At 50.4% G+C, this 25,640-nt stretch overlaps 1 protein-coding gene across 1 annotated transcript in view; it reads right to left on the bottom strand.

Moving 5' to 3' along the window:
• The window catches only part of LRRC45 (leucine rich repeat containing 45), a 416,324-nt gene that overhangs the window by 332,700 nt on the left and 57,984 nt on the right, over positions 1 to 25,640 (bottom strand). Inside the window, exon 4 of the mRNA XM_085617558.1 lies at positions 6,151 to 6,221. Within this exon, the coding sequence (XP_085473684.1) occupies positions 6,151 to 6,221 (71 nt within the window). The remainder of the gene's footprint in view (positions 1 to 6,150; positions 6,222 to 25,640) is intronic.

Raw genomic sequence — 25,640 nt, 5'->3', positions numbered from 1 at the left:
GTGCTGGCTCACCCCCTAGGCCTGTGCATTGTGATATTAATTAGAGAGTCAATAACCTCTAATAAGCATTGCCTGGGATATAATTGTATATTGCCCTGCTAACCCTTTTTGTGTTCTGACAGTCTGGACAATAAAGAGATGAGCTTCCAACAAATCTTTCGAGGCAGGAACCTGATCATTTCCGTTTTGCACACAATGCAGCCATTAGTGCAGTGTTATTGTGCGTCATGACGCCTCTGATGGGTGACAATAATTAATGAAAACGATGTGTGGACCAACCAGCAAGAAGGCGCTTCTGTTTGTGACAATGGTCGGCACGTGGGCATGCTCAAAACATAGCGAAACTGTATTGTTTTTTGTTTTAAATGAAAGGATTATGTTTCCTCGTCTGCACTGCAGTCAGAGTGCACGTGTCGCTGCAAGTGTCACAGCCTTCTGTGGGGAAATGCAGAGCCACCTGCAACAGAGGAGAGGCCTGAGAGGAGGAAAAGAAAAGGAATGGCCAGAGGTAGGGAGAAAGCGATATATGTGGTAGAAAAGAGGCGGGGGGTCTTCGGGAACAGTTTACGAAACAATAACATTACCCGGTTGATTGGGAATCTCGGTATTATATCTGAACGTGAAAGAGACGGGCGTAGAAAGATGGGAAGACAGGAGCGTATGACGGCGGAGAAGGAAAGTTATAGACCGAAACAAAGAGAAAATGTGTGGACAACATGAGTAAAAAGAAGGATGCTGAGGGTAAGATAAAAATATGGAAAGGTGTAGAAACCTAACCTTACGATAAGGATAAGATAAGGAAAGGCGTGGAGTAGAAACATGATGGAAGGAGTGCGTGGAAATCAAGGAAAAAAAGAATGACGGGGAGAAACTGACCGCGAGAGAGAAACAGATGGGAGTGACAGAAGAGTCACAGAGGCGAATATTAGGCTAAGTAGAAGAAACGTCTGAGAGTGGAAAACGCGAGGGGTTAAAGATGAGAAATAAAGACGGGGAGCGAGAAGTACGTAAAGAACGAAACGGGTTTACATTAGAACAAGTGGCCGTCCGGCCGCGAAAGTGAAAGTGATCGCGATCAAACATCAAAGCGGCCGTGCGGCCGCAAAAGTGAAAGTAATCATTTTGCGGCCGCTTTGATGTTCTCAGTGGCCGCGCGGCTCACTGAGAACATCAAAGCGGCCGCAAAATGATCACGCAGGCTGCCAAATGGTGCGCGGGCCCAGCGCACATGCACTGTAGTTGGCGGCCTGAAAGCACTGGTTTGCACTTCCAAATCCCCCTTTTACAAAAGCTCTCGCGAGAGCAGCGCTACAGCGCTGGCTCAGGCGAGACCTAAAAAGGATGAATCGCAGTCAATCATGGTGGCGAATGGCAACACTGATGCCAATGGCCCATCCAATGGAATAGGTGGTTTCTAAGCCACAACAGATTGTGAACTTGGCTGCGTCACGACCGGCCTATATGCCTAGGAGAGTGCAGATCAGAGATCCTCTGGGACACGTGGAAACACTTGAGTCGCTGAATCCCAAAAGGTGTGGCAATAGCGCCGCAGGAGGCAGCAGGCATTTACAGATCGAAGCTCCAGGCAGTTGGATGAAAGGACTCTTTTCTCATATGTTTCCACTCATGATGACTCCCTATTGGGAGGAGTAAACGTGAACGTGTTGGTCTTGCTTGCAGACACCTTTCAGGGGAGGGCTGCTGAAATAAAAATGCCAGGTTACCCGGTGCAGTGCTGAGAATTAGTGCAATCTGTCGGTTGACCGATGTCCTTAGCAAAGTATTTGTAAAGGCCTTGTTAAAAGGTAAGAGGGGCTCAGCTCTAGGCTGAAGGGCTTCCATACGAACATTGATATTGACCTCTGATTCGGGGAGCTAAAGTTCAAGGACTTTGTCAGCCTTATGCATCACCAAGGCGGAAGAAGCTCTCTCCTCAGTGGCAGGACCAGGGTGTGGAGAAGAGCTCCAACTCAGGGTTGATATCAACGTCATGAGCCACATGTTAACTGTCTCATCATGTGCATCATTGTCATTGTCCAAATCCGTGCCAAACAAGGAATGCAGGGTGTGTGTTATGTTATGTTATGTTAATGAGATTTATAAAAGCGCACAGCTACCCAGAGGTGTCTTGGCGCTAGGAAAAACAAGCCGCAAGCTAGCACCTAGTACTGGAAAAGCCAGGTTTTTAATTTGCTTTCAGAGAACTGACATTCCTAAGTTGAAAAGGAAGGGCGTTCCACAGTTTCGATGCGCCATAATGAAAGCTACGGCCTCCCCAATGAGCCGTACGAATTCTATATACCAACAATAATCTTGCCCCCATCGACCGGAGGTGTCTGGTCGGTTGATACCATGCGAAAAGATTCTGCAGAAATGATGGGCCCAAGTGGTGCAAGGCTTTATAAACAATGCACAAGGTCTTGAATTCATTACGCTAGGGCACCGGGAGCCAGTGCAAATTGCGAATTTCATTGGAAACTGGACTGTGTCTGGGAATGTCAAGCAATAGACGTGCTGCCGAATTCTGAATCATCTGAAGTTTCTTCAGACACTGCTTCTGGGCATTAAGATATAGCCCATTGCAGTAGTCTAATTTGGATTGAATGAGGGAAGAAACTACTGTTTTCCTGGTGTTATCTGGGATGTACGGAAATATCTTCCTTATTTTGTTTATAAGGAAGTATGAAGCAGAGACCATGGCATTAGTCTGTTGTCAATCAGCACACCCAAGTTTTTTACTTTTGCCACTGGCATTGGTGGGAAACCCATCTCCGCTGGCCACCACAAATTACTCCAGGAGGGCTGCAGACTGCCGAAAGTCAAAAACTCTGTTTTATCGGAATTGAGTTTAAGGCAGTGTGCTGTCATCCATTTGTTGATAGTACTCATGCAGCTTCGAAACTGCGGAGCAGGAGAGTTTTGAAGTTTATGTGCAGCTACCACGATCTGGGTATCATCGGCATATGTGGTCAGGCTAAACCCAAATTCCCGGATAAGTGGGGCAAGTTCGGAGACGTAGATGTTAAACAATGAGGGGCTCAACGAGCTACCCTGAGGGACACCACAAGGTAGAACATAGGGGGCTGAGTTAAATAGATACGGTGGATTTTCGATCTGTTAAAAAGGAAGCCAGAAGTGCCCAAGCCGCTTCCCCTACTCCCAACTTCACCAGACACCTTTGCAAGAGGGAATGATCAACCGTATCAAAAGTGGCGGACAGATCGAGAAGCACGAGATCCGCCACGCCTCCTCCATCCATCACTGCTCTGATCTCCTCTGTTGCTTTAATAAGTGCGGTCTCCGTGCTGTGATCTTTGCGGAAACCGAACTGGGAATGATCCAGCAGACTGTAAGCGTTGATAAATTGCGACAATTGGGAATTCATAATTTTGTCCACTATTTTCGCAGGCAAAGGCAGTCTGGCAATAGGTCAGTAGTTAGTGGGATTAGTGGCATCTAAAATGCGAAGTGGGTCGCACACCGCTCGTCATACTAGCAAATAGCCCCAAAGGATTCTGGAGAATGTAGTGACAGGATTAGTGGCATCTAGTGTAGGTTTTTTTAATAAAGGCAGAATGGATGTCTCCTTCCAGCTAGTCGGAAAAGTACCTGAGGCGAACATCAAATTAAAAATTTCTGTAAGCCCTGGGCTCACAAGGTCTACCAGTCCTTTAAGAAATGTCGGTGGGCATGGGTCCCGAGGTGACCCTGACTTAGATTTATTTAAGTGTTTTCCTACTTCTTCCGTGGAAACTGGGGAAAAAGCAAATAAAGTGTGATTAGATAAGTCTGAGCCACAAGAGTGTGACAGAGAGTCGGGGTCGGGACCATCCTTAAAGGCTTTAAAGATTTCTAGAACCTTAGATTTAAAAGTGGCAGCAATATCATTGCAGAATTTCGGATTGACCCTCCTGCCAGTTTTATTGGGTGTAGCAAGTTTATTAATCACCGAAAACAGTTCCTTAGGTGAGTTGACAGCCAACTCAATCTGCGTGGGTCTTTAAAAAGGCACATCAAGGTTGAGGAAGCAAGGTCTCTACGGCGGCTGATGGAGTCGCTACGAGTCGAAGTACCAGGGACCGGGGTGGACCGGGTAGCCAGAGGTGGAGTTGGTACTGGAACTTGTGGTGGCACCCGTTTTGGGATCAGTGGGTCCAGCTCGTGTTGAGGGCCAACCAGCCGGCAGTAATCCAGGTGGAGAACCTCTCAGCTCCATGGGGCCCGCAGGCACACCAGAGGATGGCAGCAAGGATCCAAAGAGTCAGAGCATGGCCTCACGGAACTCTTTGTTCTGTTTATGAGTGGCAGACGGCCCTGGAAACTCAGGCCGTGCCAGAACAAGTAGAGGGACCGGCTCCAGTCAAATGACTTTGGGAGCGAGATCAAGATTTGTGGCGCCGCCCCGTGCCTTCTTAGAGAGGTGTGAATGGCAGGAAGGGACAGAGTCCTGCTTAGTTTTCTTGTGTTTTTAATTTGACTTACACAACAACTTTGAGACGAACACTGCCCCAAGGAACAACCCCTGCAAGAACTGGAACTTAAACGGGCCGGAAAGGAACTTTTGACTTGGACCAGTCACAGAGTCATCTGGTACTCAGCGATGTAGAGCCTCGCGGTTTCATATGGCCTTCAGGTTCATCGACACATAGTCAATGCAGGCCTGGGGTCGCAGCTCGACCCCAGGCAGCACAGGCAAATCACATGAGGATGTGTCAAAGACATTTGTTTGCGATAATCCTTACAGGGCTTACAATATGTTGTTTCGGAAGGTGCCAGGTCCCTTGCACACAGAAAAGGAAATGTTTGATCAATGTAGGTCTCAAAGAGAAGAAAGATAGCTCTGGATCTGGGTCTGGTGGCGAGGAAAGAAAGGACCTGATGCCAGAGCGCATGTGGGCATATATGGGCTGTGCATGTAATTGCTAGACTACAATGGCATCATTTCAGAGCCGCATGGCACTATCTAATGGCATGGAGAGGTACTGGTGAAAAGTTTTTGGATCCATCTTGATGCCTACGAAATATACAAAAGGTGAGGAATCTGCAGCTAGTAATCTCTATTATCAAGTCTATTATTAAGTCGGATTTTGCCCATCGGTTCTGCAGGACTTTTTGGTCAGAGCCAATCCACAGACTGTTCACCTTGAGGAGGTATTGCTTTCTATTCACAAGGTGGGGAATCTGCAGTTCGAAGTATCAATCAGAGGAACAAGTTACTTATCTACGATAATGCTTTTTCAATTACTCTTTTTAATCGCAGATTTCCCATCTCCCCGTTCTTTGGAATGGACTATTTTCCATTTAGAAAGGTCGCACTCTAGAGATCTGCACACTGGTCAAGCCAATTTGCCAATGGGTTCTATATCTAAGGGCGCAACTGACGTCAGCATGCCTGCATGGCAGCAGAAGAAAGTTGGTGCGGAACCGCCAAATGACATCTACTGACACCCAGGAGTACTGCTTCTGAGTTTTCGGGATCCAGTCTGACGCCTGGGGGAATATTTCAGGATGTGGAATCTGCGGCTGGATAGAGTATCCACCAGAAAGAGCATTACCAAAAATAGCTATCTTGTTCGACTGGAATACTTAGCACACTCAGCAGGTTGTGCTTCTCACTGACTTAACACACACAGCAGGGAGACACATGTAACACATGAAATACACAATGTATGGGAACCTAGCAGAGTGTGTAACATTCAAAACACTGTACAGAGTTTTGAAATCAATGAATAGGGCGCCTATCACACTCAAGAACACACACTGCTCACAAAGGCATACACATGTTAAATGTGGGCACTTAGCAAGCTCGCATATTGAACAGTGAACAAAAGCTAAACAAAATGTTGTTTTCTTCACACATGCTTGGCTCTTTATGAGAATGATATTTCATTGGCTCCCCTAAAACACACTGTGCTCTTTCAAAGATGCATGATTGACAGTCACCACATTCATTTTTCATTAATAAGACATGTCTGTCTTTCAGTTCTTAATGGGATTATAATTAGTTACACAACCATATGGACAAAAGAGTGGCAGATCATGATGAGTGAGCTGGGCCATCTTTAGTGAAACTCTTAATTCTGAAAACACGCTCCCGACCTTACCCCCCTACCACCATCTGATACCTTCTACTACTAACAGAATGTTTACCTCTGAATGGATTTGTTTTGACGCAGGAGTTTCCCTAAAGCTTCAGCTCCGACTGCTCGCAGGTTGTTTCCCTGCAGAGAAAGAAAATATGGAAAGCATTATGCCTCATCTGGTGTGGGTGGGGATATATGGTGAAATGCGATGTCCAGGTTTGCTGCAGATGGGGGTATAGAGTGTGAAGTCAAGTGATAGCTTCCTAGGGTTTTTCCATGTTGTACAGGGAGTGTGAAACCCCAGGTCTGCTGAAGGTGGAGCCATGTGATGAATGATCTGCTTTATGAGGATATATATATTTCATGTTGCCTTTTGGAGAGAGAGAGAGTGAGAGAGAGAGAGTGTGAGAGTGTGAGAGTGTGAGAGTGTGAGAGTGTGAGAGTGTGAGAGTGTGAGAGTGTGAGAGTGTGAGAGTGAGAGAGTGAGAGAGTGAGAGAGTGAGAGAGTGAGAGAGTGAGAGAGTGAGAGAGTGAGAGAGTGAGAGTGAGAGTGAGAGTGAGAGTGAGAGTGAGAGTGAGAGTGAGAGAGAGAGAGAGAGTGAGAGAGAGAGAGAGAGAGAGAGAGAGAGAGAGAGAGAGAGAGTGAAATGCACAATAGGGATTGTTGTGCACTTGAGTCCAGTGTATTGTACAACTCTTGAGTTTTGATCTTTCTGATCCCACAGGTCACCAAACACTGGGGAGCTGGAGAACATACTTTTCAATGAGCAGCTCAGAGACAGGCAGAGCATAGAATGACCAATGTATCACCAATGTATCATTTGCCCCCTGTTGCAATGAGTACATCAACTGTACACACCACCTCTCAAAGTGCCACTGTAATCTTTATATAGAACAATTCCCTTCACCAATAAAAGGAAATAATCAAGGGATACTATGGAAGTGTGGAGTTTTTTAAATTTTAGTTTGGCCTTGAAAGCCAAGTGGAAGAGGTAAACATGATGTGGCTAATATGTGTGTGCATGGATTCATTTTTTTAAAGTAATGATTCCAACATCCCATGCTCATCAATCCAATGCAGGGCCTATGACTAGATATGGACTCTGATTTTTCTGTAAAAATATTGCAGTGACTGCTCCACGTCTGAGATTCCATATGTATTGAGCTTCTTTAAGTGCAGAGTCATGACAATTATGGAGCAGTACTGGTTTGCGCTAATTTACTGGGTCAAAATATGGTCTGACTGCATTGGGGAGCTAAAGGCAAATATCCAACATAACTTTCCCCCCCCCCCCCCAAGAATGTATTTATTTTATTACATCATTCAATACATTACAATACACTGTACCATTAATAAATTGGAACAGTTTAGCCATCATTCCAGATAGGTCGTAAAACAGCAGTAATTCCACACAAAGGGACCACTGTGTGCAGAACATTACAATAGGAAAAACCACCTGTTAATCCTCCCCAAAAATAGTGCACCACTTCCCAAGGCTGCCAGTATAATCTAACCGCCCAATTCCTGCCCATCGTTTGCAGAGACATCTTCGACCTCCCCGAACCTTGTGAGGATCCCCTTCCATGTTTGCAAATCCTTCTCTGCGTAGTATTCCCTCCTACCACCCATTCCGTAGAATCTTTTTTTTTTTTTTTTTTTTTTAAACCGTTTATTACAATCTCAAATAGTTACAAGTATGGGCCTACAACCTTCTGGCCGGCCGCTAGAGTAGCAGTAGCATATGACATACATACAGAAAAATCTCTTGGCGGTGCGAAAAGAGTAAATCAGGAGATATCAGTAGTGCAGGCCACATAACTCCGAACCAACAATACGGTTTCCTTTTGTCAAAACACAACAACACAAAAACAACCACACCCGCAAGGCAACCCGCAATCCCAAGTGACAGCACGCGCTCCTTAAGTGGGGGACCCCAACCAATCGCCAAACTCTGAAGAGGGGAATGAGAACAGATCAGGGACTGGGGAACCACGTGCCCATGGCTGGGGGAGGGGGTCGGCTAGGGGGACGGAGCTGGTGAAGCAGCCGGCAGCAGCGGCGGCTCGCAAATACCCCCGCGATAGGCGTTCCAGGGGCCCCAGATTTTCACCCACGCCCCAGGCTTACCCCTCGCAACATACACCACCTTTTCACGAAACATACACCAATCCATGTGTTCTTTCCAGGCCGACACCGCCGGAGGCCTCTGGGATCCCCACAATTGAGCAATGTCACGCTTAGCGATCATGTATCCCAGAGTCACCCACCGTGTCTGCGGAACCGAGTAGTCAGTTGGCTCCCACACATTCAGCAAGCATCTCCTCGCTTCAGGCAACAGCACGACACGCGTAACCACTCGCAGGACCTCATGCACACCACGCCAGAATCGCTCCACCTTTGGGCATTCCCACAGAATATGCAAGAAAGTTGCCAAAGCACCACAGCCACGCTTACACAGTCCATCCTCAGCTAGGCCCATACGTAGAAGCCTTGGCCCCGTCACATAGACCCGGTGGAGGATCTTAAGCTGGACGAAGCGAAGGCGAGCCGGGATGGCCACCTCCTTCGGAGAAGCCACCGCGGACATCCAGTCCTCGTCGTCCAATTCCAGCCCATCGGCAACCCAGGCCTCGCGGAGGCCAGTCAGCAGGCCCGATCGGTCGTTAATCAGTTTTTTGTATATGAGGGAGATCGTGCTGTCTGGGACATGGCCATCCAGCACTCTGTCCTCCAGGGGGGAAGACTCCGGAATGGACGCGACATCCGGGAAGACGGAGCCCAGCGCGTGGCGGACTTGTAAGTACCGGAAGTACTCACTGCCTTGCAACTGAAACTCCGTCTGCAGCATCTCGAAAGTTTTGAATCCCCCCCTCGTCCAGAGATCTCCCACTGTGCTGATGCCGATCGTGTCCCATTTCTCGAAGCCCTTCGAGGTCCACAAGGAGCCCAACCTCGCCGATGCATATAGCGGTGACGCCCGGGTCAAACGGTCCTTCCACCCCATAGCTGCGTTAGCCGCGTGCCATACACGCACTATGACATGCGTCGGTCCCGTCAGGCGAGGGTCCGGCGCGCCAGAGTAAAGCGCCCGATTGTAGTCGCCACCGGGCAGGAGCATCTTGTCCATTTCAAATGCCGGGTTCAGGGCGGGCCCGTAAAGGCCATGATTAATCGCAGCTAGCTGGGAGGCCCAGTAATACCGTTTAATATCCGGGAGGGCAACCCCCCCATCGTACCACGGGAGCGTCAATTTAGCCAAGGCGATACGTGGCCTCCCGTCCCAGAACAGGCGACGCTGCAAACTCTCCACCTCTCGGAAGTAGCGCGCCGGGACCAAATCCATAGTGTTCTGGAGAGCGTACAGAAAGCGCGGCAACGACATCATTTTAAACAAGGCCGCTCGGCCAAGCGGCGAAAGCGGCAGACGCCGCCAACGCACCACGTCCTCCTTCAAGCGCTGGAGGGGGGGCAGCAAATTCCGCTCGTAGCGGGCCTCCGGGTCCAGAGTAATATATATACCCAGGTACCGAAACCCCTGGGAGGCGATCTGGATCGGACAGTCCCGTGGTAGGACCGGAGCCTCCCCGGCAAGCACATATACACAGGATTTCGCCCAGTTGATGACGAGGCCTGAGTTGCGACCGAATGAGCGCAAGACATCAACTAGGACGATCAGTGATTTACGCGGGGAGGCAAGATATAGAAGGATATCATCAGCGTAGAGGGACACACGGACCTCATGCTCGGGGGTCCAACGGAGACCACGGATGGAAGGGTGCCACCGCAGCCACTCCGCCAGGGGCTCCAGGGCCAGTGCAAACAGGAGAGGCGACAGGGGGCAGCCCTGTCGCGTACCCCGTCCCAGTGCGAATGGGGCCGAAACTCGTCCATTCACCACCACCTGCGCCAATGGGCCGGAATACAACAATTTGACCCAGCTGATGAAGCCCGGTCCGAAGCCAAACTTCGCCAGCATCGCCCAAATGTATGGCCACTCAAGCGTATCAAACGCCATGGGGCATCCAAGGACGCCAAGATGGCCGGTTCCCGCACGAACGGAACACGCGCGAGCACCCCGTGCAAGCGTCGCAGATTAAGGGCCGTGTTACGATGGGGTATGAAGCCGGACTGGTCTTGGTGGACCAAGTCGCCCACCACGCCGACCAGCCGGTTGGCCAGCACCTTGGCGAGGATTTTGGGCTCCGCATTCAAGAGCGAGATAGGCCTATAGGATGTGACCCGCTCACGGGGCCTCCCCTCCTTGTGGATCACCACGATCGTGGCCAGACGCTGGTCCGGCGGAAGGGAACCCCGCGAGCAGGCCGCCAGGAACATCGCGCGCAGGTGGGGCGCCAGCACATCCGGTCGCAGCTTGTACAGCTCGATAGGAATGCCATTGGGGCCCATGGCCTTGCCAGATGCGACCGAGCGGATAGCAAGGGCAATTTCGTCCGAGGTGGGAGGAGCGTCCAGCGAATCCCTGTCCTCCACCGAAAGGGAGGGCAGCGCGATGTCCCGAAGCAGGGCATGGGAATCCTCCTCCGAGCAGGGAGAAACCGGGGAATATACCTCGCGGAAATAATCCGCGAAGCAGGAGACAATGGCGTCCGGCTCGGTGACACATACACCATCCATCCTCTCGATCAACGGAACCACACGACTCGCTCTCTCCTTTTTATCCAACCACGCTATCAATTTACCAGCCTTATCACCCACATCATACAGTCGCCCCTGTTGCTCTCTACTGAGGCCCCTGGCCGCCTCCGTGACGAGGGCCCTATAGGCCGCCTGCTTGAGGTGTAGAACATGCAATGTGGCATCCGTCACCCCGCTCCCCAGGTCACCCTCTAGTTCAGTAATTTCGGCCTCCACCCGGGTTACCTCCTCCCCCTCGCGCCTCCGGGCATGGGAGATAAAGGAGAGGGCCTCCCCCCTAAGAACTACCTTAAAAGCCTCCCAAAGGGAGATGGCAGAAGGGACAGACCCCACATTCTCCTCAAAGTACCGCTGCAAGGATTTGATCAATTCGGCTCGAATAGTGGGGTCGCGCAGGTACCAGGCATTAATTGGGGCCACCCTGCCCTCCCCCCTCGGGAAGACATCCAGATGCAGCAGTAGTGGGGAGTGATCTGAAATACCCCGCGCCAAATGGCGCACCTCTCCCACCCTCCCAGCATAGGCCGCAGGAACGAGGATATAATCAAGCCGCGAGAGGCTACCATGGGCACCCGAGTGGAAGGTGTATTGCAGCTGAGCGGGATGCTTTAGTCGCCAGCAATCCACCAATCCTAGTGTATCTAAGAGGCCGGACAGCCACGCCTGTGCCCGGGGGAGGTCCCTGGGGGGATGACGATCCATAGACCCTGTAGCCACCGCATTGAAGTCCCCCCCAACTACCAGAAGCCCATCCGGGAGGTCAAGGAGGAGGCGCCCCAGGTCCGCAAACGTGGTAGATTGCAACCCCGGCGGAACGTACACTGATACAAAAACGACCACTCTGCCCTCCATTCTACCCACCAAGACGGTGTAACGTCCCCTCTCATCATGGCGCACCTCATCAATCTCCAATGGGAGCGAGTTCTTAATCATGATGCCCACCCCCCGTGAGCCCGAGGTGAAGCCCGAATGGGCCACCAAGCGATAGCCTCTCCGATTCATGGCATGAAAGGAATTACCTATAAGGTGTGTCTCCTGCAGGAAGATCACATCTGGTGAAATTCGTTTCAGATACTGCAGGACCACACCACGCTTAATCCTATCCCCCAGTCCGTTAACGTTCCATGATAACAAAGTCAGGTCCCTACCCCCCATCATACATGGCAGCCATCAATCGTCCCCCAAAGAGCATCTCAAAAACAACAATACAGTAAAGGGTTCGCCTTGCGGTGCAAACAAACAACACTCCACCCCCACCCACCCATCCCAACAGAACTCCCCCCTCCCTGCACCCCTGCATGAGCCCAGACAGCCCCCCCAAAGTGCAGTGTGCCTGTCGCCCCATAGATGAAAAACTAACTAGTCCCCCAGAGGAGGAGGGAAAGCCCCCAACGGACCCCGTACGACCTCCATAGGAGGGGAACATACACGATCAGTGAATGGTAACCAAAATGTTGTCCAGAGCAAGGCATACTTTTCACCCCTCAGTTCTGATCCGGTGCGCCCTCCCCGCCAACCGCACCCCCCCCACCCCCCCGGCCCCGGTCCCCAGGCAGAGTATCCAACCAGTCCCCAGCCGCCTCGGGACGGTCAAAAAAATGCGTGCGACCATCCACCTCTACCCTCAGCTTAGCTGGAAAAAGCATTGAGTACTTAAGGTTCATGTCCCGTAGGCGACGTTTAACTCCGAGAAAACTCAGTCTCTGCTTTTGGACCGTCGGAGTAAAGTCAGGGTAAAAATTCACGTCCATATTATCAAGCTTGACCGGTCCCTGTAGTCTGGAAGTCTGCAAGATAGCGTCTCTGTCCCGAAAGTTAAAAATCCGGGCAATGAGAGGCCGCGGCGGAGCTCCGACCTTAGGTCTTCCTCCGGGGACCCTGTGAGCACGTTCCACCGCAAAAAGTTTACTCAGCCCCCGGGGCTGGAGATGGGCGAGGATCAGGTCTTCCACAAACAAATCTGCCGCCTCCTCCTCCCGTCCCTCCGGCACCCCGACAATACGAACGTTGTTCCTCCGGGCCCGACCCTCGGCGTCCTCCAATCGACGGTCCATCATGGCGCTCGCCTGGCCAAGCCGGTGCACCTCCTTTTGAAGGGCCGCCACGTCTGTAGTGAGACTTAAGGTGGTGTGGGCCAGGGAATCGACCCCGTCATTTGTTTTAGACAAGTCGGCTCTCACCAGGCCCACCTCCACCAGGGCCGAGTCTATCTTCTGCGCCAGAGTATCAAAGCGCTGGTCCACCGAGGCCTTCATTTCGGCAATGGCGCCCATGACGTCCCGGAGGGTCAGGTCCGCGGGTTGAGCAGACGCCTCAGCCGGGCCCGCGGGGGATGTACGCTGTGCCTCTGGGGATCCCTTCTGGAGGGTGTAGCGGTCCATATTGTTTGACTGCTGTGCCGGGCCGCGGCGGGTCGATTTCACCTTGGCCCGGTCGCCATCTTGCTTTGTGGACATGTCGCACTCCCGAAGTCGTGCCAATCTCCTCGAAAGGGCCGATAAACCAGTTCACAGGTTCCGGGGGGGGGGTTGACCACTGCACCGCAGGACAACTCACAGCCGGCGGGTCAGCCGGGCACAGGGGCAAGGCCACACCACCGCACCCCGCTCCGCAACCCTACCTCGCTTGAGGGCAAGGAGGGCGCAAAGGCGAAAGTGAAAGCGCGGGGTACGCGAGTCGCCCAGCCCCGCCCGCCGTTGTTGTTCGCTTTGTCCCCGGATCGCCCCACAACTCCAATCCGGGGGGCCGGCGCGGAGAAGGCCGCAATCTTCGATCGGTGCTCCCACCAGTGTCCGGGGTCCGATTCGAAAACGGAAAACGGGTGCCGCCTCAGCTCGGGTACACAGACACAGTCCCCTCATCAAAGACAGGATATAATCAGGATTAATTCAGGAGGTCGCGGAGGTCCTCGGGAGCTTCGCACCTACGCGGCCATCTTGGTTGCGCGCTAGGCTCCTCCCATTCCGTAGAATCTTAATCAATTCCTTTTCCCTGGGTTCTAACGGTTTAATCCGTGAGACGGCAACCCGCTGTTTCACTAGCAGCAGGGCCAGTTGCATAAATTTCCATTCCATTTTTCTACCCTTGCATTTTCTGACTGTCTCACATAGACAGATGGCTATGTTCAATTCCACTGCTATATCCTCAATACACTCCATAGTCCGGATCACTAAGTCCCAATAAGAATGCACTGGAGGGCAGTGACTGGCTAAGTGAAGGAAGGTAGCAGGTCTGCTCTGACACCGGTGGCATCCATCTGTTTTGGCGGGGTCTACTCGGTGTAGGAACACTGGGGTGACATATGTGCAGTGTATATAATTAAAATGTACTAACTTGAACCGCACATTGCACATCCTCTGCTTAACCAGTGCAAAAGGAATATGCTACTTACCAGTATGCATCTGTTCTTGGCATGTAGAGCTGCAGAGCCACACACTTCGGATAGTAGATCGCCATCTGGTGTTGGGCTCGGATGCTTGCAGGTTGTTGTTGTCTTCGGAAGAAGTCTTTGGTCACGAGATAGGCGACTCCTCCCTTGTACTACAGTGCGCATGGGCATCCACTCCATCCTCAGATTGTTTTTCGCCATAATGGGAAATGATGTAGTTTGTATAAAGAGAGAGATGTCCATGTGTAATGTCTAAGTAAGACTATGCTGGAACAGATACAGGTCCCGGGGAGGTGGGTGGGCATGTGTGGCTCTGCAGCTCTTATGAGATGCGTTGCTACTACTGCTAGACATTTGGTGAATACTCTGGGCGCAGTTGTTACCCCGAATGGGAGAACTGTAAACTGATAGTGTTGTCCGTCCACCACAAACCTTAGGTACTTCCTGTGAGCAGGATGTATGGGAATGTGGAAATAAGCGTTCTTGAGATCTAGTGTGGCAAGGAAATCGCCTTGTTGTAGTAGTGGGAGCACTTGTTGAAGAGTGATCATATGGAAATGATCTGAGTTTATGTACAGATTTAGGAGTCTGAGGTCGAGTATTGGTCTTAGAGTCTTGTCCTTTTTGGGGATTAGGAAGTACAGTGAGTATACCCCTGTACCTTGATGTTGTAAGGGAACTGGTTCTATTGCGTGTTTTTGAAGCAATGTTTGAGGAGCGTAAGATGGTCTGGTGACATGGAACGCTGCTTGGGTGGTATGTGTGGAGGGGTAGTGGTGAGTTCCAGGCAGTAACCATACTGGATCATTTATCTTACCCAATTGTCTGTTGTGTTGGAGTTCCAGACAGGTAGGAACTGTTTGAGTCTTCCCCCGACTGGAGTGGAATGGTCTGGGGGGAGTGGAGGAAAGTCACTGTTTTGTGGCAGTGGAGGTACGAGTGTTGGTATTGCCTCGACCTCGTCCCTTGCTGTTGTTTCCTCTATATCCTCCTCTAAAATGTACTCTACTAGGAGATGTTTGTGTAGAGGTTTTGAACGTAGAGGAGGTGTCTGCTCCGATATTCTTAGAGGCTCCTCTGTAGAAGGAGCGTCGAAAGGAGCCATGTGGAGACTGCAATGCTCCCATGGACTTAGCAGTCTCAGTGTCTTTTTTCATTTTTTCGAGTGCAGTGTCAACTGCTGGCCCAAACACCTGTTGTTGGTTAAAAGGTTGTCTAAGTATAGTACTTTGTACTTCTGGCTTAAAGCCTGAAATTCGTAGCCAGGCATGGCATCTAAGGAGTACACTTGTGTTTAGTGCTCGAGAGGCGGTGTCTGCGGCGTCAAGTGCACATTTAATTGATGCATTTGAGATAAGTTTTCCCTCTGGTATAAGGTCATTTGCCTGGGTCTTGTATTGGTCTGGCAGGTGTTGTATCAGATTCTCCAACTGATCGTAGTGAGCCCTATCGTAGCGTGCTAATAGGGCTTGGGTGTTGGCAATATTTATTATTATTTATTTTAGGTTTTTATAGAGCGCGTAGTCACCCTCGAGTATCCCAGCGCTGAAACCTCGGACTCCTAAGGGGGGGGGCACAGGAAAGCTTCGAATAAATCAGGGAAAAAGGAGGGTTTTGAGGGACTTCCTAAATCGTAGGAGGTTTGGTTCAGCTCTGAGATTCGAGGGGAGAGCGTTCCATTTTCTGGCCGTGTTTACCGAAAATCTGCGGCCGCCGATGCGGGTTTTCTTCACCCTAGGGACAACGATAAGGTTTCCCTGTTCAGACCGGAGCGCTCTCGGCGGTCTGTATGGAGTGATCCAAGTGCTCAGAATGGGGGGACCAGCGTTGTGCAGGACCTTGTGTGTCAGGCAGAGGGCCTTGAAGGCGACTCTTTCCCTCACGGGGAGCCAGTGAAGTTTTCTCAGAGCAGGTTTGGCCGATGTTCTTGCTGGGGTGTTTGTGAGCAGGCGGGCTGCGGCATTTTGGGTTTTTTGTAGTATTTGGAGGGTGGCTTCCGGCGCCCCGAGGTAAATAGCGTTGCTATAATCTAGCCTTGCTAGCACTAAGCCTTGAATTAGCAGGAGGCGGGACTGGAATGGTAGTAGGGGGAGCACCTTTCTGCATGATCTAAGTAGCCCATAGCAGATGCCGGCTGTTTTCCTAGCCTGTGTCCTAAAGGTGAGATCTGTCTCCAGCCACACTCCCAGACTCTTAACCTCTGTCTTAGGGGAGGGGGGGTCACCCATACAGGCGGGCCAGATGTTAGGGGGGAGACTCGAAGTTTTGTGACCGAGGAGCAGGATCTCTGTTTTTGACCCGTTAAGCTTTAGGTCAGAGTCGCCCATCCATTGATGGACGGAGGAGAGGCAGTCTCGCAGGTTGGAGGGCTTTAGCTTGGGGTGTGAGAGGGTCACCACCAGCTGAGTGTCGTCAGCGTAGCTGACGATCGTGACTCCGAATGGGGCGACCAGCTCCTCCAGTGGGGCCATATACACGTTGAAAAGCGTGGGGCTCAGTGACGAGCCCTGAGGCACTCCACACCGGAGGGGGATTGAGGGTGAGCGGCTTTCTCCTTCCCAGACTTGGAAGGAGCGTCGGGAGAGAAAGGATGTGAGCCATCTCAGCGCACTGTTTTGTACGCCAGTGTTCTCTAGGCGCTGGGCTAGGACCTGGTGGCTGACAGTGTCGAATGCCGCGCTAAGGTCCAGGAGGACCACTGCCACTGATCCTCCTGTGTCCATGATTTCCCTCGCGTTTTCTACGGCCGCCAGGAGGGCGGTGTCTGTGCCCTGACCTGGTCTGAAGCCTGTTTGGGAGTTTTTTAGCAGATGGTTTGCCTCTAAGAAGTGGGACAGCTTTTTATTTGCAAGCTTCTCCGCGACCTTACCTATCCAAGGGAGGAGCGAGATGGGTCTATAGTTGGATAAGTCCGCGGGGTCTAGCGACGGCTTTTTCAGAAGACCTTTAACAACGGCCTCCTTCCAGCTTTGTGGGACTTCTCCTTGGGCAAACGAGGTGTTAATGAGGGCCGTGAGTCTAGCTGTAATGGTCCGAGCGATGTTTTTAGTGAACCGTACGGGAACTGAATCGCTGGGGGCCCCACTTTCCGTGGCTGCTAGAGTAGTTGCCACTTCTTCTTCTGTGACTGGTCCGAATGAAGCTAGACGAGGGGGTTCGGGTTTGTCCATGGGGTTTCCTGACGTGAGGACACGATCCTTGGCTATTCCAGGGGTGGCCTGATTGGTGGCAGGTAGGGAGGAAAGGATTTTCTTAATTTTATTGTCGAAGAAGTTAGCCAGGTTGACGCATTTCTCCTCGGCTGCTTTGGGGTCCAAGGGTGTCTGCGGGGGGGCTGGGACATGGAGGAGCTCTTTAAGGATGGAAAAAGTCTCTTTGGCAGAGCACGAGGAATTCTTTATTCTTTCCTCAAAAAAGGAGCTTTTTGCGCTGTGGAGGGCTTGTTTGTAAGCCTTCATGGTTGTTTGATAAGCGTTTTTGTCCGTCGCCAATTTGTTTTTTCTCCATGTTCGCTCCGTTTTTTTGCACTCCTTCCTAAGAATGTTCAGGGGCGGAGTGTACCAGGGAGCATGGTTAATCCTTTTTACATGCTTAAGAGAGCATGTTAAGGGGATGAGGCTGTCTAGGGGGTTGGTGAGCCAGCTGTTAAATTCTCTATCGGCGGTGTTAGGGTCAGTTGAGAGGGGGCCGTCGGATTCCCTAAGCTTCATTTCCCATTCTTCTGGACTTAACTTGTGCCAACGTCTGGTTAGTATCCTGGTTTTCTGTTTAGGGACCGAGGCGGGCTGATAGGACCAGTGCATAGGGACCAGGGAGTGGTCAGTCCATGGAAGGGGGGTAGGGTCTTGGGTTTGGAGATTCCTAATGTTGGTAAAAACTGGGTCTAGGAGATGTCTTTTCTCGTGGGTGGGTTTCGAGTTCAGGAGCAGGAGGTCAACTGACATGAGGTCTGCTAGGAGATTAGCGGCAGTGTTGTCTGCCGGGTCTAGAAAGTGTAGATTTAAGTCCCCTAGAAGAAGAAAGTTGGGCGTTGCTATTGTTTTTAAAAGGATGTGATCCATCAGAGTGCTTGAGAAGTCACCTATCGAGCCTGGTGGTCGGTATACCAGAAGACCCGATAGTGAGGTGGTGGGGGAGATCTGGAGGGTGAAATTACAGTTTTCACAGTCCTTTACCGTACCGTCGTTGATCCTGCAGCTGAGATGGTCTTTATGGAGAATGGCGAGCCCGCCACCTCTTCCCACTGGTCTGTTAAGGCAGCAGATTTGGTAGCCGGGGGGGGTTGCATTGACCAAGTCTGAGCCGTTGCTGGGGGTCAGCCATGTTTCGGTCAGAAATAGGGCGTCTAGTGAGAGGGTTTGAGTGAGGAGGTTTATCTCGTGCGAGTGCTTTGCTAGCGACCTACAGTTCAGAAGGCCCAGTCGAAGCGTGTGGCTAAGTTCCGTGGCTCCGGGGGTGTCGCAGAGGGGACATCCTGTGAATGGGGTGTCATCCTTGAGGATAAATTCACACTGAGGATTTTTCTTTGTGTTCCAGAGGCGGAGGGTATCCGGGGGGTAGGATAGGTGGGGCTGTGAATTAGGCATAGTGTCTGGTCCTAGGGCCGTCTGGGCCCTGACGGGCCCAGACGGGCTTGCCTTTGGCGCGCCTTCGGCGCGCTGACGGCGCGCCCGCTGCGCCCGTCCGCTGCGCGTCCGGTAATTGCACATTTTTATGGGTGGAAAGGGGCGGGTGGGCGTGGCCTCGGAGTAGGCGTGGCCTCTCTACCTCGCCGTCAATGGCGGCAGAATTGTTTGGTTGCAGGTTCCTATGTTGCAGCGAAGGGGTCGCTGTTCGGCGTTTCTATCGCCTGCTTCAGTGATGGCAAGGGGGTGAGTGAAGTTTTTTTTAAATACAAGAAATAAGCAAGTGATAACACGCAAATACAATTTTAAAAATCAAGAGGTCTCCCGGCTTCCGCCTCAGGAGATTACGAGGTCGGATTACGTGGCGCTGAAAGCAGCGTTTTTATACTGTGGAGGGCGGGTGGGCGTGGCCTCGGAGTAGGCGTGGCCTCTCTACCTCGCCGTCCATGGCGGCAGAATTGTTTGGTTGCAGGTTCCTATGTTGCAGCGAAGGGGTCGCTGTTCGGCGTTTCTATCGCCTGCTTCAGTGATGGCAAGGGGGTGAGTGAAGTTTTTTTAAAATACAAGAAATAAGCAAGTGATACCACGCAAATACAATTTTAAAAATCAAGAGGTCTCCCGGCTTCCGCCTCAGGAGATTACGAGGTCTGATTACGTGGCGCTGAAAGCAGCGTTTTTATACTGTGGAGGGCGGGTGGGCGTGGCCTCGGAGTAGGCGTGGCCTCTCTACCTCGCCGTCAATGGCGGCAGAATTGTTTGGTTGCAGGTTCCTATGTTGCAGCGAAGGGGTCGCTGTTCGGCGTTTCTATCGCCTGCTTCAGTGATGGCAAGGGGGTGAGTGAAGATTTTTTAAAATACAAGAAATAAGCAAGTGATAACACGCAAATACAATTTTAAAAATCAAGAGGTCTCCCGGCTTCCGCCTCAGGAGATTACGAGGTCTGATTACGTGGCGCTGAAAGCAGCGTTTTTATACTGTGGAGGGCGGGTGGGCGTGGCCTCGGAGTAGGCGTGGCCTCTCTACCTCGCCGTCAATGGCGGCAGAATTGTTTGGTTGCAGGTTCCTATGTTGCAGCGAAGGGGTCGCTGTTCGGCGTTTCTATCGCCTGCTTCAGTGATGGCAAGGGGGTGAGTGAAGATTTTTTAAAATACAAGAAATAAGCAAGTGATAACACGCAAATACAATTTTAAAAATCAAGAGGTCTCCCGGCTTCCGCCTCAGGAGATTACGAGGTCTGATTACGTGGCGCTGAAAGCAGCGTTTTTATACTGTGGAGGGCGGGTGGGCGTGGCCTCGGAGTAGGCGTGGCCTCTCTACCTCGCCGTCAATGGCGGCAGAATTGTTTGGTTGCAGGTTCCTATGTTGCAGCGAAGGGGTCGCTGTTCGGCGTTTCTATCGCCTGCTTCAGTGATGGCAAAGGGGTGAGTGAAGTTTTTTTAAAATACAAGAAATAAGCAAGTGATAACACGCAAATACAATTTTAAAAATCAAGAGGTCTCCCGGCTTCCGCCTCAGGAGATTACGAGGTCTGATTACGTGGCGCTGAAAGCAGCGTTTTTATACTGTGGAGGGCGGGTGGGCGTGGCCTCGGAGTAGGCGTGGCCTCTCTACCTCGCCGTCAATGGCGGCAGAATTGTTTGGTTGCAGGTTCCTATGTTGCAGCGAAGGGGTCGCTGTTCGGCGTTTCTATCGCCTGCTTCAGTGATGGCAAGGGGGTGAGTGAAGTTTTTTTTAAAATACAAGAAATAAGCAAGTGATAACACGCAAATACAATTTTAAAAATCAAGAGGTCTCCCGGCTTCCGCCTCAGGAGATTACAGGTCTGATGATTAGCAGCTTGTGCTGCTACCCGTTTGCCCGAGGCTTCTAATAGTTTGGATTCTTTTTCTGGGGTGGTGTATCTCCTGTGGTTTGGGAGTTGGCACGTTTCCTTGCGTTGGAAACGACCAAAGAATCCAGAGGGAGCTGCCCTTTGATGTAAGAAGGGTCTTCTGGGGCAGGTCTATATTTTTTCTCAATTCTTGGGTTAAGCACCCTGGCACGGACGGGGTCTTTAAATACTTCTGTGGCGTGTTTTATCACCCCTTTAAGCAAAGGTAAAATTTGTACCGATTTCTGAGACTGTTCAAAAGTGTCTAAGAGGAAGTCTTCCTCGGGTGTATCAGAGTGCATAGTGACGCCATGGTAAAGTGCTGCTCTGTTTATTAGTTGCCCAAACCCCAGGTGGTCATCTGGAGGTGATGGTTTGGAGGGATATGGTGTAGGGTCTGGTATATCTGGTAGAGGGTATGCCCAATCATCCAATGGTACGGTGTCTGGACCCGTGAACGGATCATTAGTATTATAAGGATCACCCCCTCCCCCTAGGTCATCATCATCATCCTGTGGAGGTGGTGTATGTGATGGAGATGGTAGAGGTAAGGGTGGTATAGGCAGAGGGGGTGGGGTAGAAGGTCATATGGGAGAGGAAGGAGGAATAGGTGATGTTGCCGAATCCTTCTTTTTTATAGGAACTGGGCAGGTGTTGTGTCCAGTTTCCGTTTCTTACATGGCACTGCAGTGACATGTCCAGTCTTTGGATTAATATAAATCCTTTTTTGTGTTGGATCTGGATGGAAAAGTTCTTGTTCTTCAGGAACAGATTTTGGCGCCGATTTTTCGGTTCCGATCAAGGTTTTGGTTGATCGGTAGAGTCTTTGGCTTTAGGAGGTGTACTATAGTCCTTAGCCGGTGGTTTCGGTGCCGATAAAGGTTTCGGTGCCGATGAAGGTTTCGGTGCCGAAGTTGAGTCTTTCGGCTTCGGAACTTTCGGTGCCGGTTTATCTATGGGCCTCGATGTTTTCGGTGCCGAAGGTGTCGGATCCGATTTCGGTGCCGAATGTGCCGGGGGTACAATTACATGCGGCTTACTCGGGCCCGAGCCACCGGAAGGCTTGTGTTTCTTCGGAGCCGAGCCCGGAGGCGGGGCTTCTGAAGGGTTATTTCGGTCTCTACTGAGGCCAACTGGCGAAGTTTTGACCAATGCCGTAGGTTTTGGAGGGGTTGGGGCAGGGGCAGTGGTACTCACACGTTGCCCCGGAGTAATGCTTCTGAGATGATTAGAAGTTCCTCGGAATCCTCTTCCGGGACATCGGGACCCTCATCGAAGAGGTTTACTGGTTCCGGAGCTGGTCTCTGTGCCATGATATAGCGTCGAGCTCTTCGATCCCGAATGGTCTTTTTGGATCGAAATGCTGCGCAGGCTGGACAGCTGGCTTCGTCGTGTTCCGGTGATAGGCACAGGTTGCAGACTTTGTGATGGTCACTGTGTGGACATTTTGCTCCACACTGGGGGCATTTTTTAAACGGCATCCTTTCCATGAGCCGTAGGCCTCACGGCGTGGATAGGCCCAGCAGCCCGCGTCGACGTCTGGAATCGAGCTGATGAATTCGATGTCTAGTGAAGGTGCTTCGATTGTAGAAGTTTTTTCGCTTCGAAAAACTTGTATTTGAGATTTTCAACCGGAGTTGGAAAAGTTACATCCGAACCCAATGGCGGAAAAAAACAATCTGAGGATGGAGTGTATGCTCATGCGCACTGTAGTCCAAGGGAGGAGTCACCTATCTGGTGACCAAAGACTTCTTCCGAAGACAACAACAACCTGCAAGCATCCGAGCCCAACACCAGATGGCGATCTACTATCCTAAGTGTGTGATCTGCAGCTAATATGCCTCGAACAAAATGTTTCCATTGTGGGTCTTCTAGTGGTGCACCCAGTTTTTCTTCCCACGCCTCCCTAGCCTGAAATGTGGTCCTAGGCTTATCTGCAGCCATGGCCCAACTAAGTGTCTACCTCTGCCAAATTCCAGTAATGTCCAGTTCAGAGAAAGTCGGGACTTCCGGGTAGGTGGGCCAGACATCCCGCACTATGTCCACAATACTTGCGTACAATAGTAATTGGCCCTGACCCACACCAAAGGTCTCCTATGCCGTTTCAAATTAAATGAACGTGTCATATGGATTAAGGTCACCCAGTGTCAAGCAACTCCCGTTTCTACAGGTACTGGCGTCAACCATGGCGGTCAACAGTCAGAACACTGGGAGGTCCTAGAAAATAAACTCTTGTGCGAAAGGGGCAAGTCTAAGCACCACTTTCACAGCACACTCCCACAGTGATGTGTGTTTGATTAGATATGGCACCGCAGGGTCACCTCTCCAATCTCCGTGAAGCAACTGTGGCAGTGTTCCCAACCGCGAATCATCCATAAGTAAATCCTTTTTCCATTTGTCCACATCTGACAACCAGTGTACTGCATGTTGCAGCGGAGATGCTATATAGTACATTTCCCTATTGGGCAATGCTAACCCCCCATCCTCCAAAGGTAAAAGAAGAGTCTCCTGGGACATCCTAACCTGACCTCCTGCTCACACTAATGTTGTTAATAGGGAGTGTAAACGCTTAAAGACAGGGTGTATAAAAAGTGCTGAAGAGTATGTAGGCTGATGAGGGTTATGAACCCGAAACCGGTCCCAGGATGCTTGTTTCCGGTCCATGGAAGACATGGCTTGGCAGTTCGGGCTGGACTGTTCCCATGAGGCACAGGGTCAGACAGATTTACATATGGCCATGTCTGAACTGGGGTGGTGGAGTGAGCTAAAGAATGATGATGGATGAAACCCACATCAGTTGACTGGGGGTGAGTGTTTGATTTGCTTAAACGCTCCGTCCATCATCCCCTTTGGTATCGAAGAGTATGTAGGCAGCATTGCAAAAACATCATTTTCGCCACAAATTCACGCCCCATAAGGGACAGGAGGAGTGTGTTTCAGAACCGCACCGACTTATTCAAGCCCTCTCTGATGCAAGCAATATTGTATTGGTTACGCTTCTGGACTGTGTGGGCTACCATTATCTCCAAATAGCAGAAGCGGTCAGTTTCCCAGCGCAATGGCAAATCCAGCAGTGTGGTGTAAACTTGTGTCGCCTGTGGGAATATCAAAGACTTATTCGTATTAATATGGCAATCCTGAAATGTACCCAAAGGTGTCGAAATGCTCCAGAAGCAAGGGGAGAGATTCCCTTGGAGCTGTCGGATAGAAAAGTATGTTGTCCCCATAGGGCAAGATTAGATGATCCACTCCTACCCAGATTCCCCACTTCACCATGTCCCTTCTGAGTCTCAGGGCCAGAGGTTCTAGTGCCATCACAAACAGGAGTGACAATGGGTACCCCTGCCGTGTGCCTCTCCTGACTTTCAGAGGGATGGAACATAGTCTACCGAATCTGACCCTGGCCATGGGTTCCGTGTATCTTTTTTTTATTTTGAAGGTTTTATATAGCGCAAACATGACTCTTGCGGTTATCAGAGCGCTTTACAGGTGGAAACATACAGCAAAGTACAATGTATGCCATTATTGTCTCCTGCTATAGATAGTTACAGAGGTGTATGCACATAGACATAAAATACAAAGACATCAAAAACAAATGGAGGACAACATCAGTTATGCTGGTCAGTATGTTGTTCATGTAAATTTACTCATGAGTAGAGACTTTACTTCTTTCTTGAAAGAGGCAGTAGAGGGATTCAGTCTGGTTTCTGGGGGCAATGCGTTCCAGATTCTTGGGGCTATTCCAGAGGAGGCCCAGTTGTATGTTTTCTTTTTTGCAAATCTTTGTGGTTTCCGAAGAACAGTGCTGGAACGTCTGCAGGATCTATCGTCACAAGAGAGCACCAATTTATGGGTCAGATATCTCAGGGTCTTGTGGTGAAGGACTTTGTGAGTCAAGCAAGTGATTTTTAGTTGAATTCTTGCTTCAAATGGGAACCAATTGAGAGCTCTAAGGTCAGGGGAAATGTGGCAGTTTCTTTTAGAACCCATGATGAGCTGGGCAGCTGAATTGAGGGAGGCTGTTAGAGGGGCTGTTATAGATCTGGGAAGTCCGCTGAGAGTTGCACTACCATAATCTAGTCTGGGGATTACTAGAGCTTGTACTGCCAATTTGAAGTCATTAGCGGGAAGGAAGGCTTTTCATTTTCTCAAAATGTTCATCTGCATGTTTGCTCCTTTTATTGTGGCACAGACATGTTTATACATGTTTAGATTCCTGTTGAGTGTTATTCCCAGCGATCTGCGGAGTCGATAACTTGAGGCTGGCAGTTGAGCGCTGTAAATTGTTTAAGCCATTCCTCTATGATGGCTCTTTGATTGGGGGGAGCGATTAGGAAGAATTCAGTCTTGAGGGTGTTTAGTTTCAGGTATTTTTTTTAGTAAGCCAAAGCTGTGTTTTTTGTAGAGTTACATAAAAGAGATCTTATGTTCTCCGGAGAAGAGACCTTTAGGTACAGTTGTGTATCGTCTGCGTAAATGTGATAATAAATGTTGGAGGAGCTAAGAGTTTCTGTAAGAGGTTCCATGAATAGGTTAAAGAGAGTGGGTGAAAGGAAGGAGCCCTGCGGGACTCCTAATGTGACTGGGATGGACTTAGATAGAGATTGATTGACCTTGAACTTTTGGGATCTATTTTGGTGAACCAATTTAGGATGGATCCTGATAAACCCATTCTATGTTTCAGGAGGTCTAGAAGATTGTCATGTTTGACGGTGTCGAATGCCAAGGATAGGTCGAGGAGGATAAAAAGACAAGCTTCGTTTTGGTCAAGGGTTTTTAGTGCATCATCCACTATGTGTGTCACAGCGGATTCAGTACTGTGCCCTGCGCGGAAACCGGATTGGTATTGGTTTAATAGGTTGAATTGTTCGATGTTGTTGTAAAGTTGGATGTGTACACATTTTCCAGGAGTTTAGCCAGAGTTGGAATGTTAGAGATCGGGCAGTAATTATTTAAGTCGGTGTGGTCCGCAGTCAGTTTTTTTAGGATGGGGGACACCTGTCCTGATTTCAGGAT

Source organism: Triturus cristatus, chromosome 7, assembly GCF_964204655.1.
Source record: "Triturus cristatus chromosome 7, aTriCri1.1, whole genome shotgun sequence".
In the NCBI taxonomy this organism is placed as follows: Eukaryota; Metazoa; Chordata; class Amphibia; order Caudata; family Salamandridae; genus Triturus; species Triturus cristatus.
Note: the sequence above shows the minus strand (reverse complement) of the source record. Positions and strands in the feature narration are given on the sequence as shown.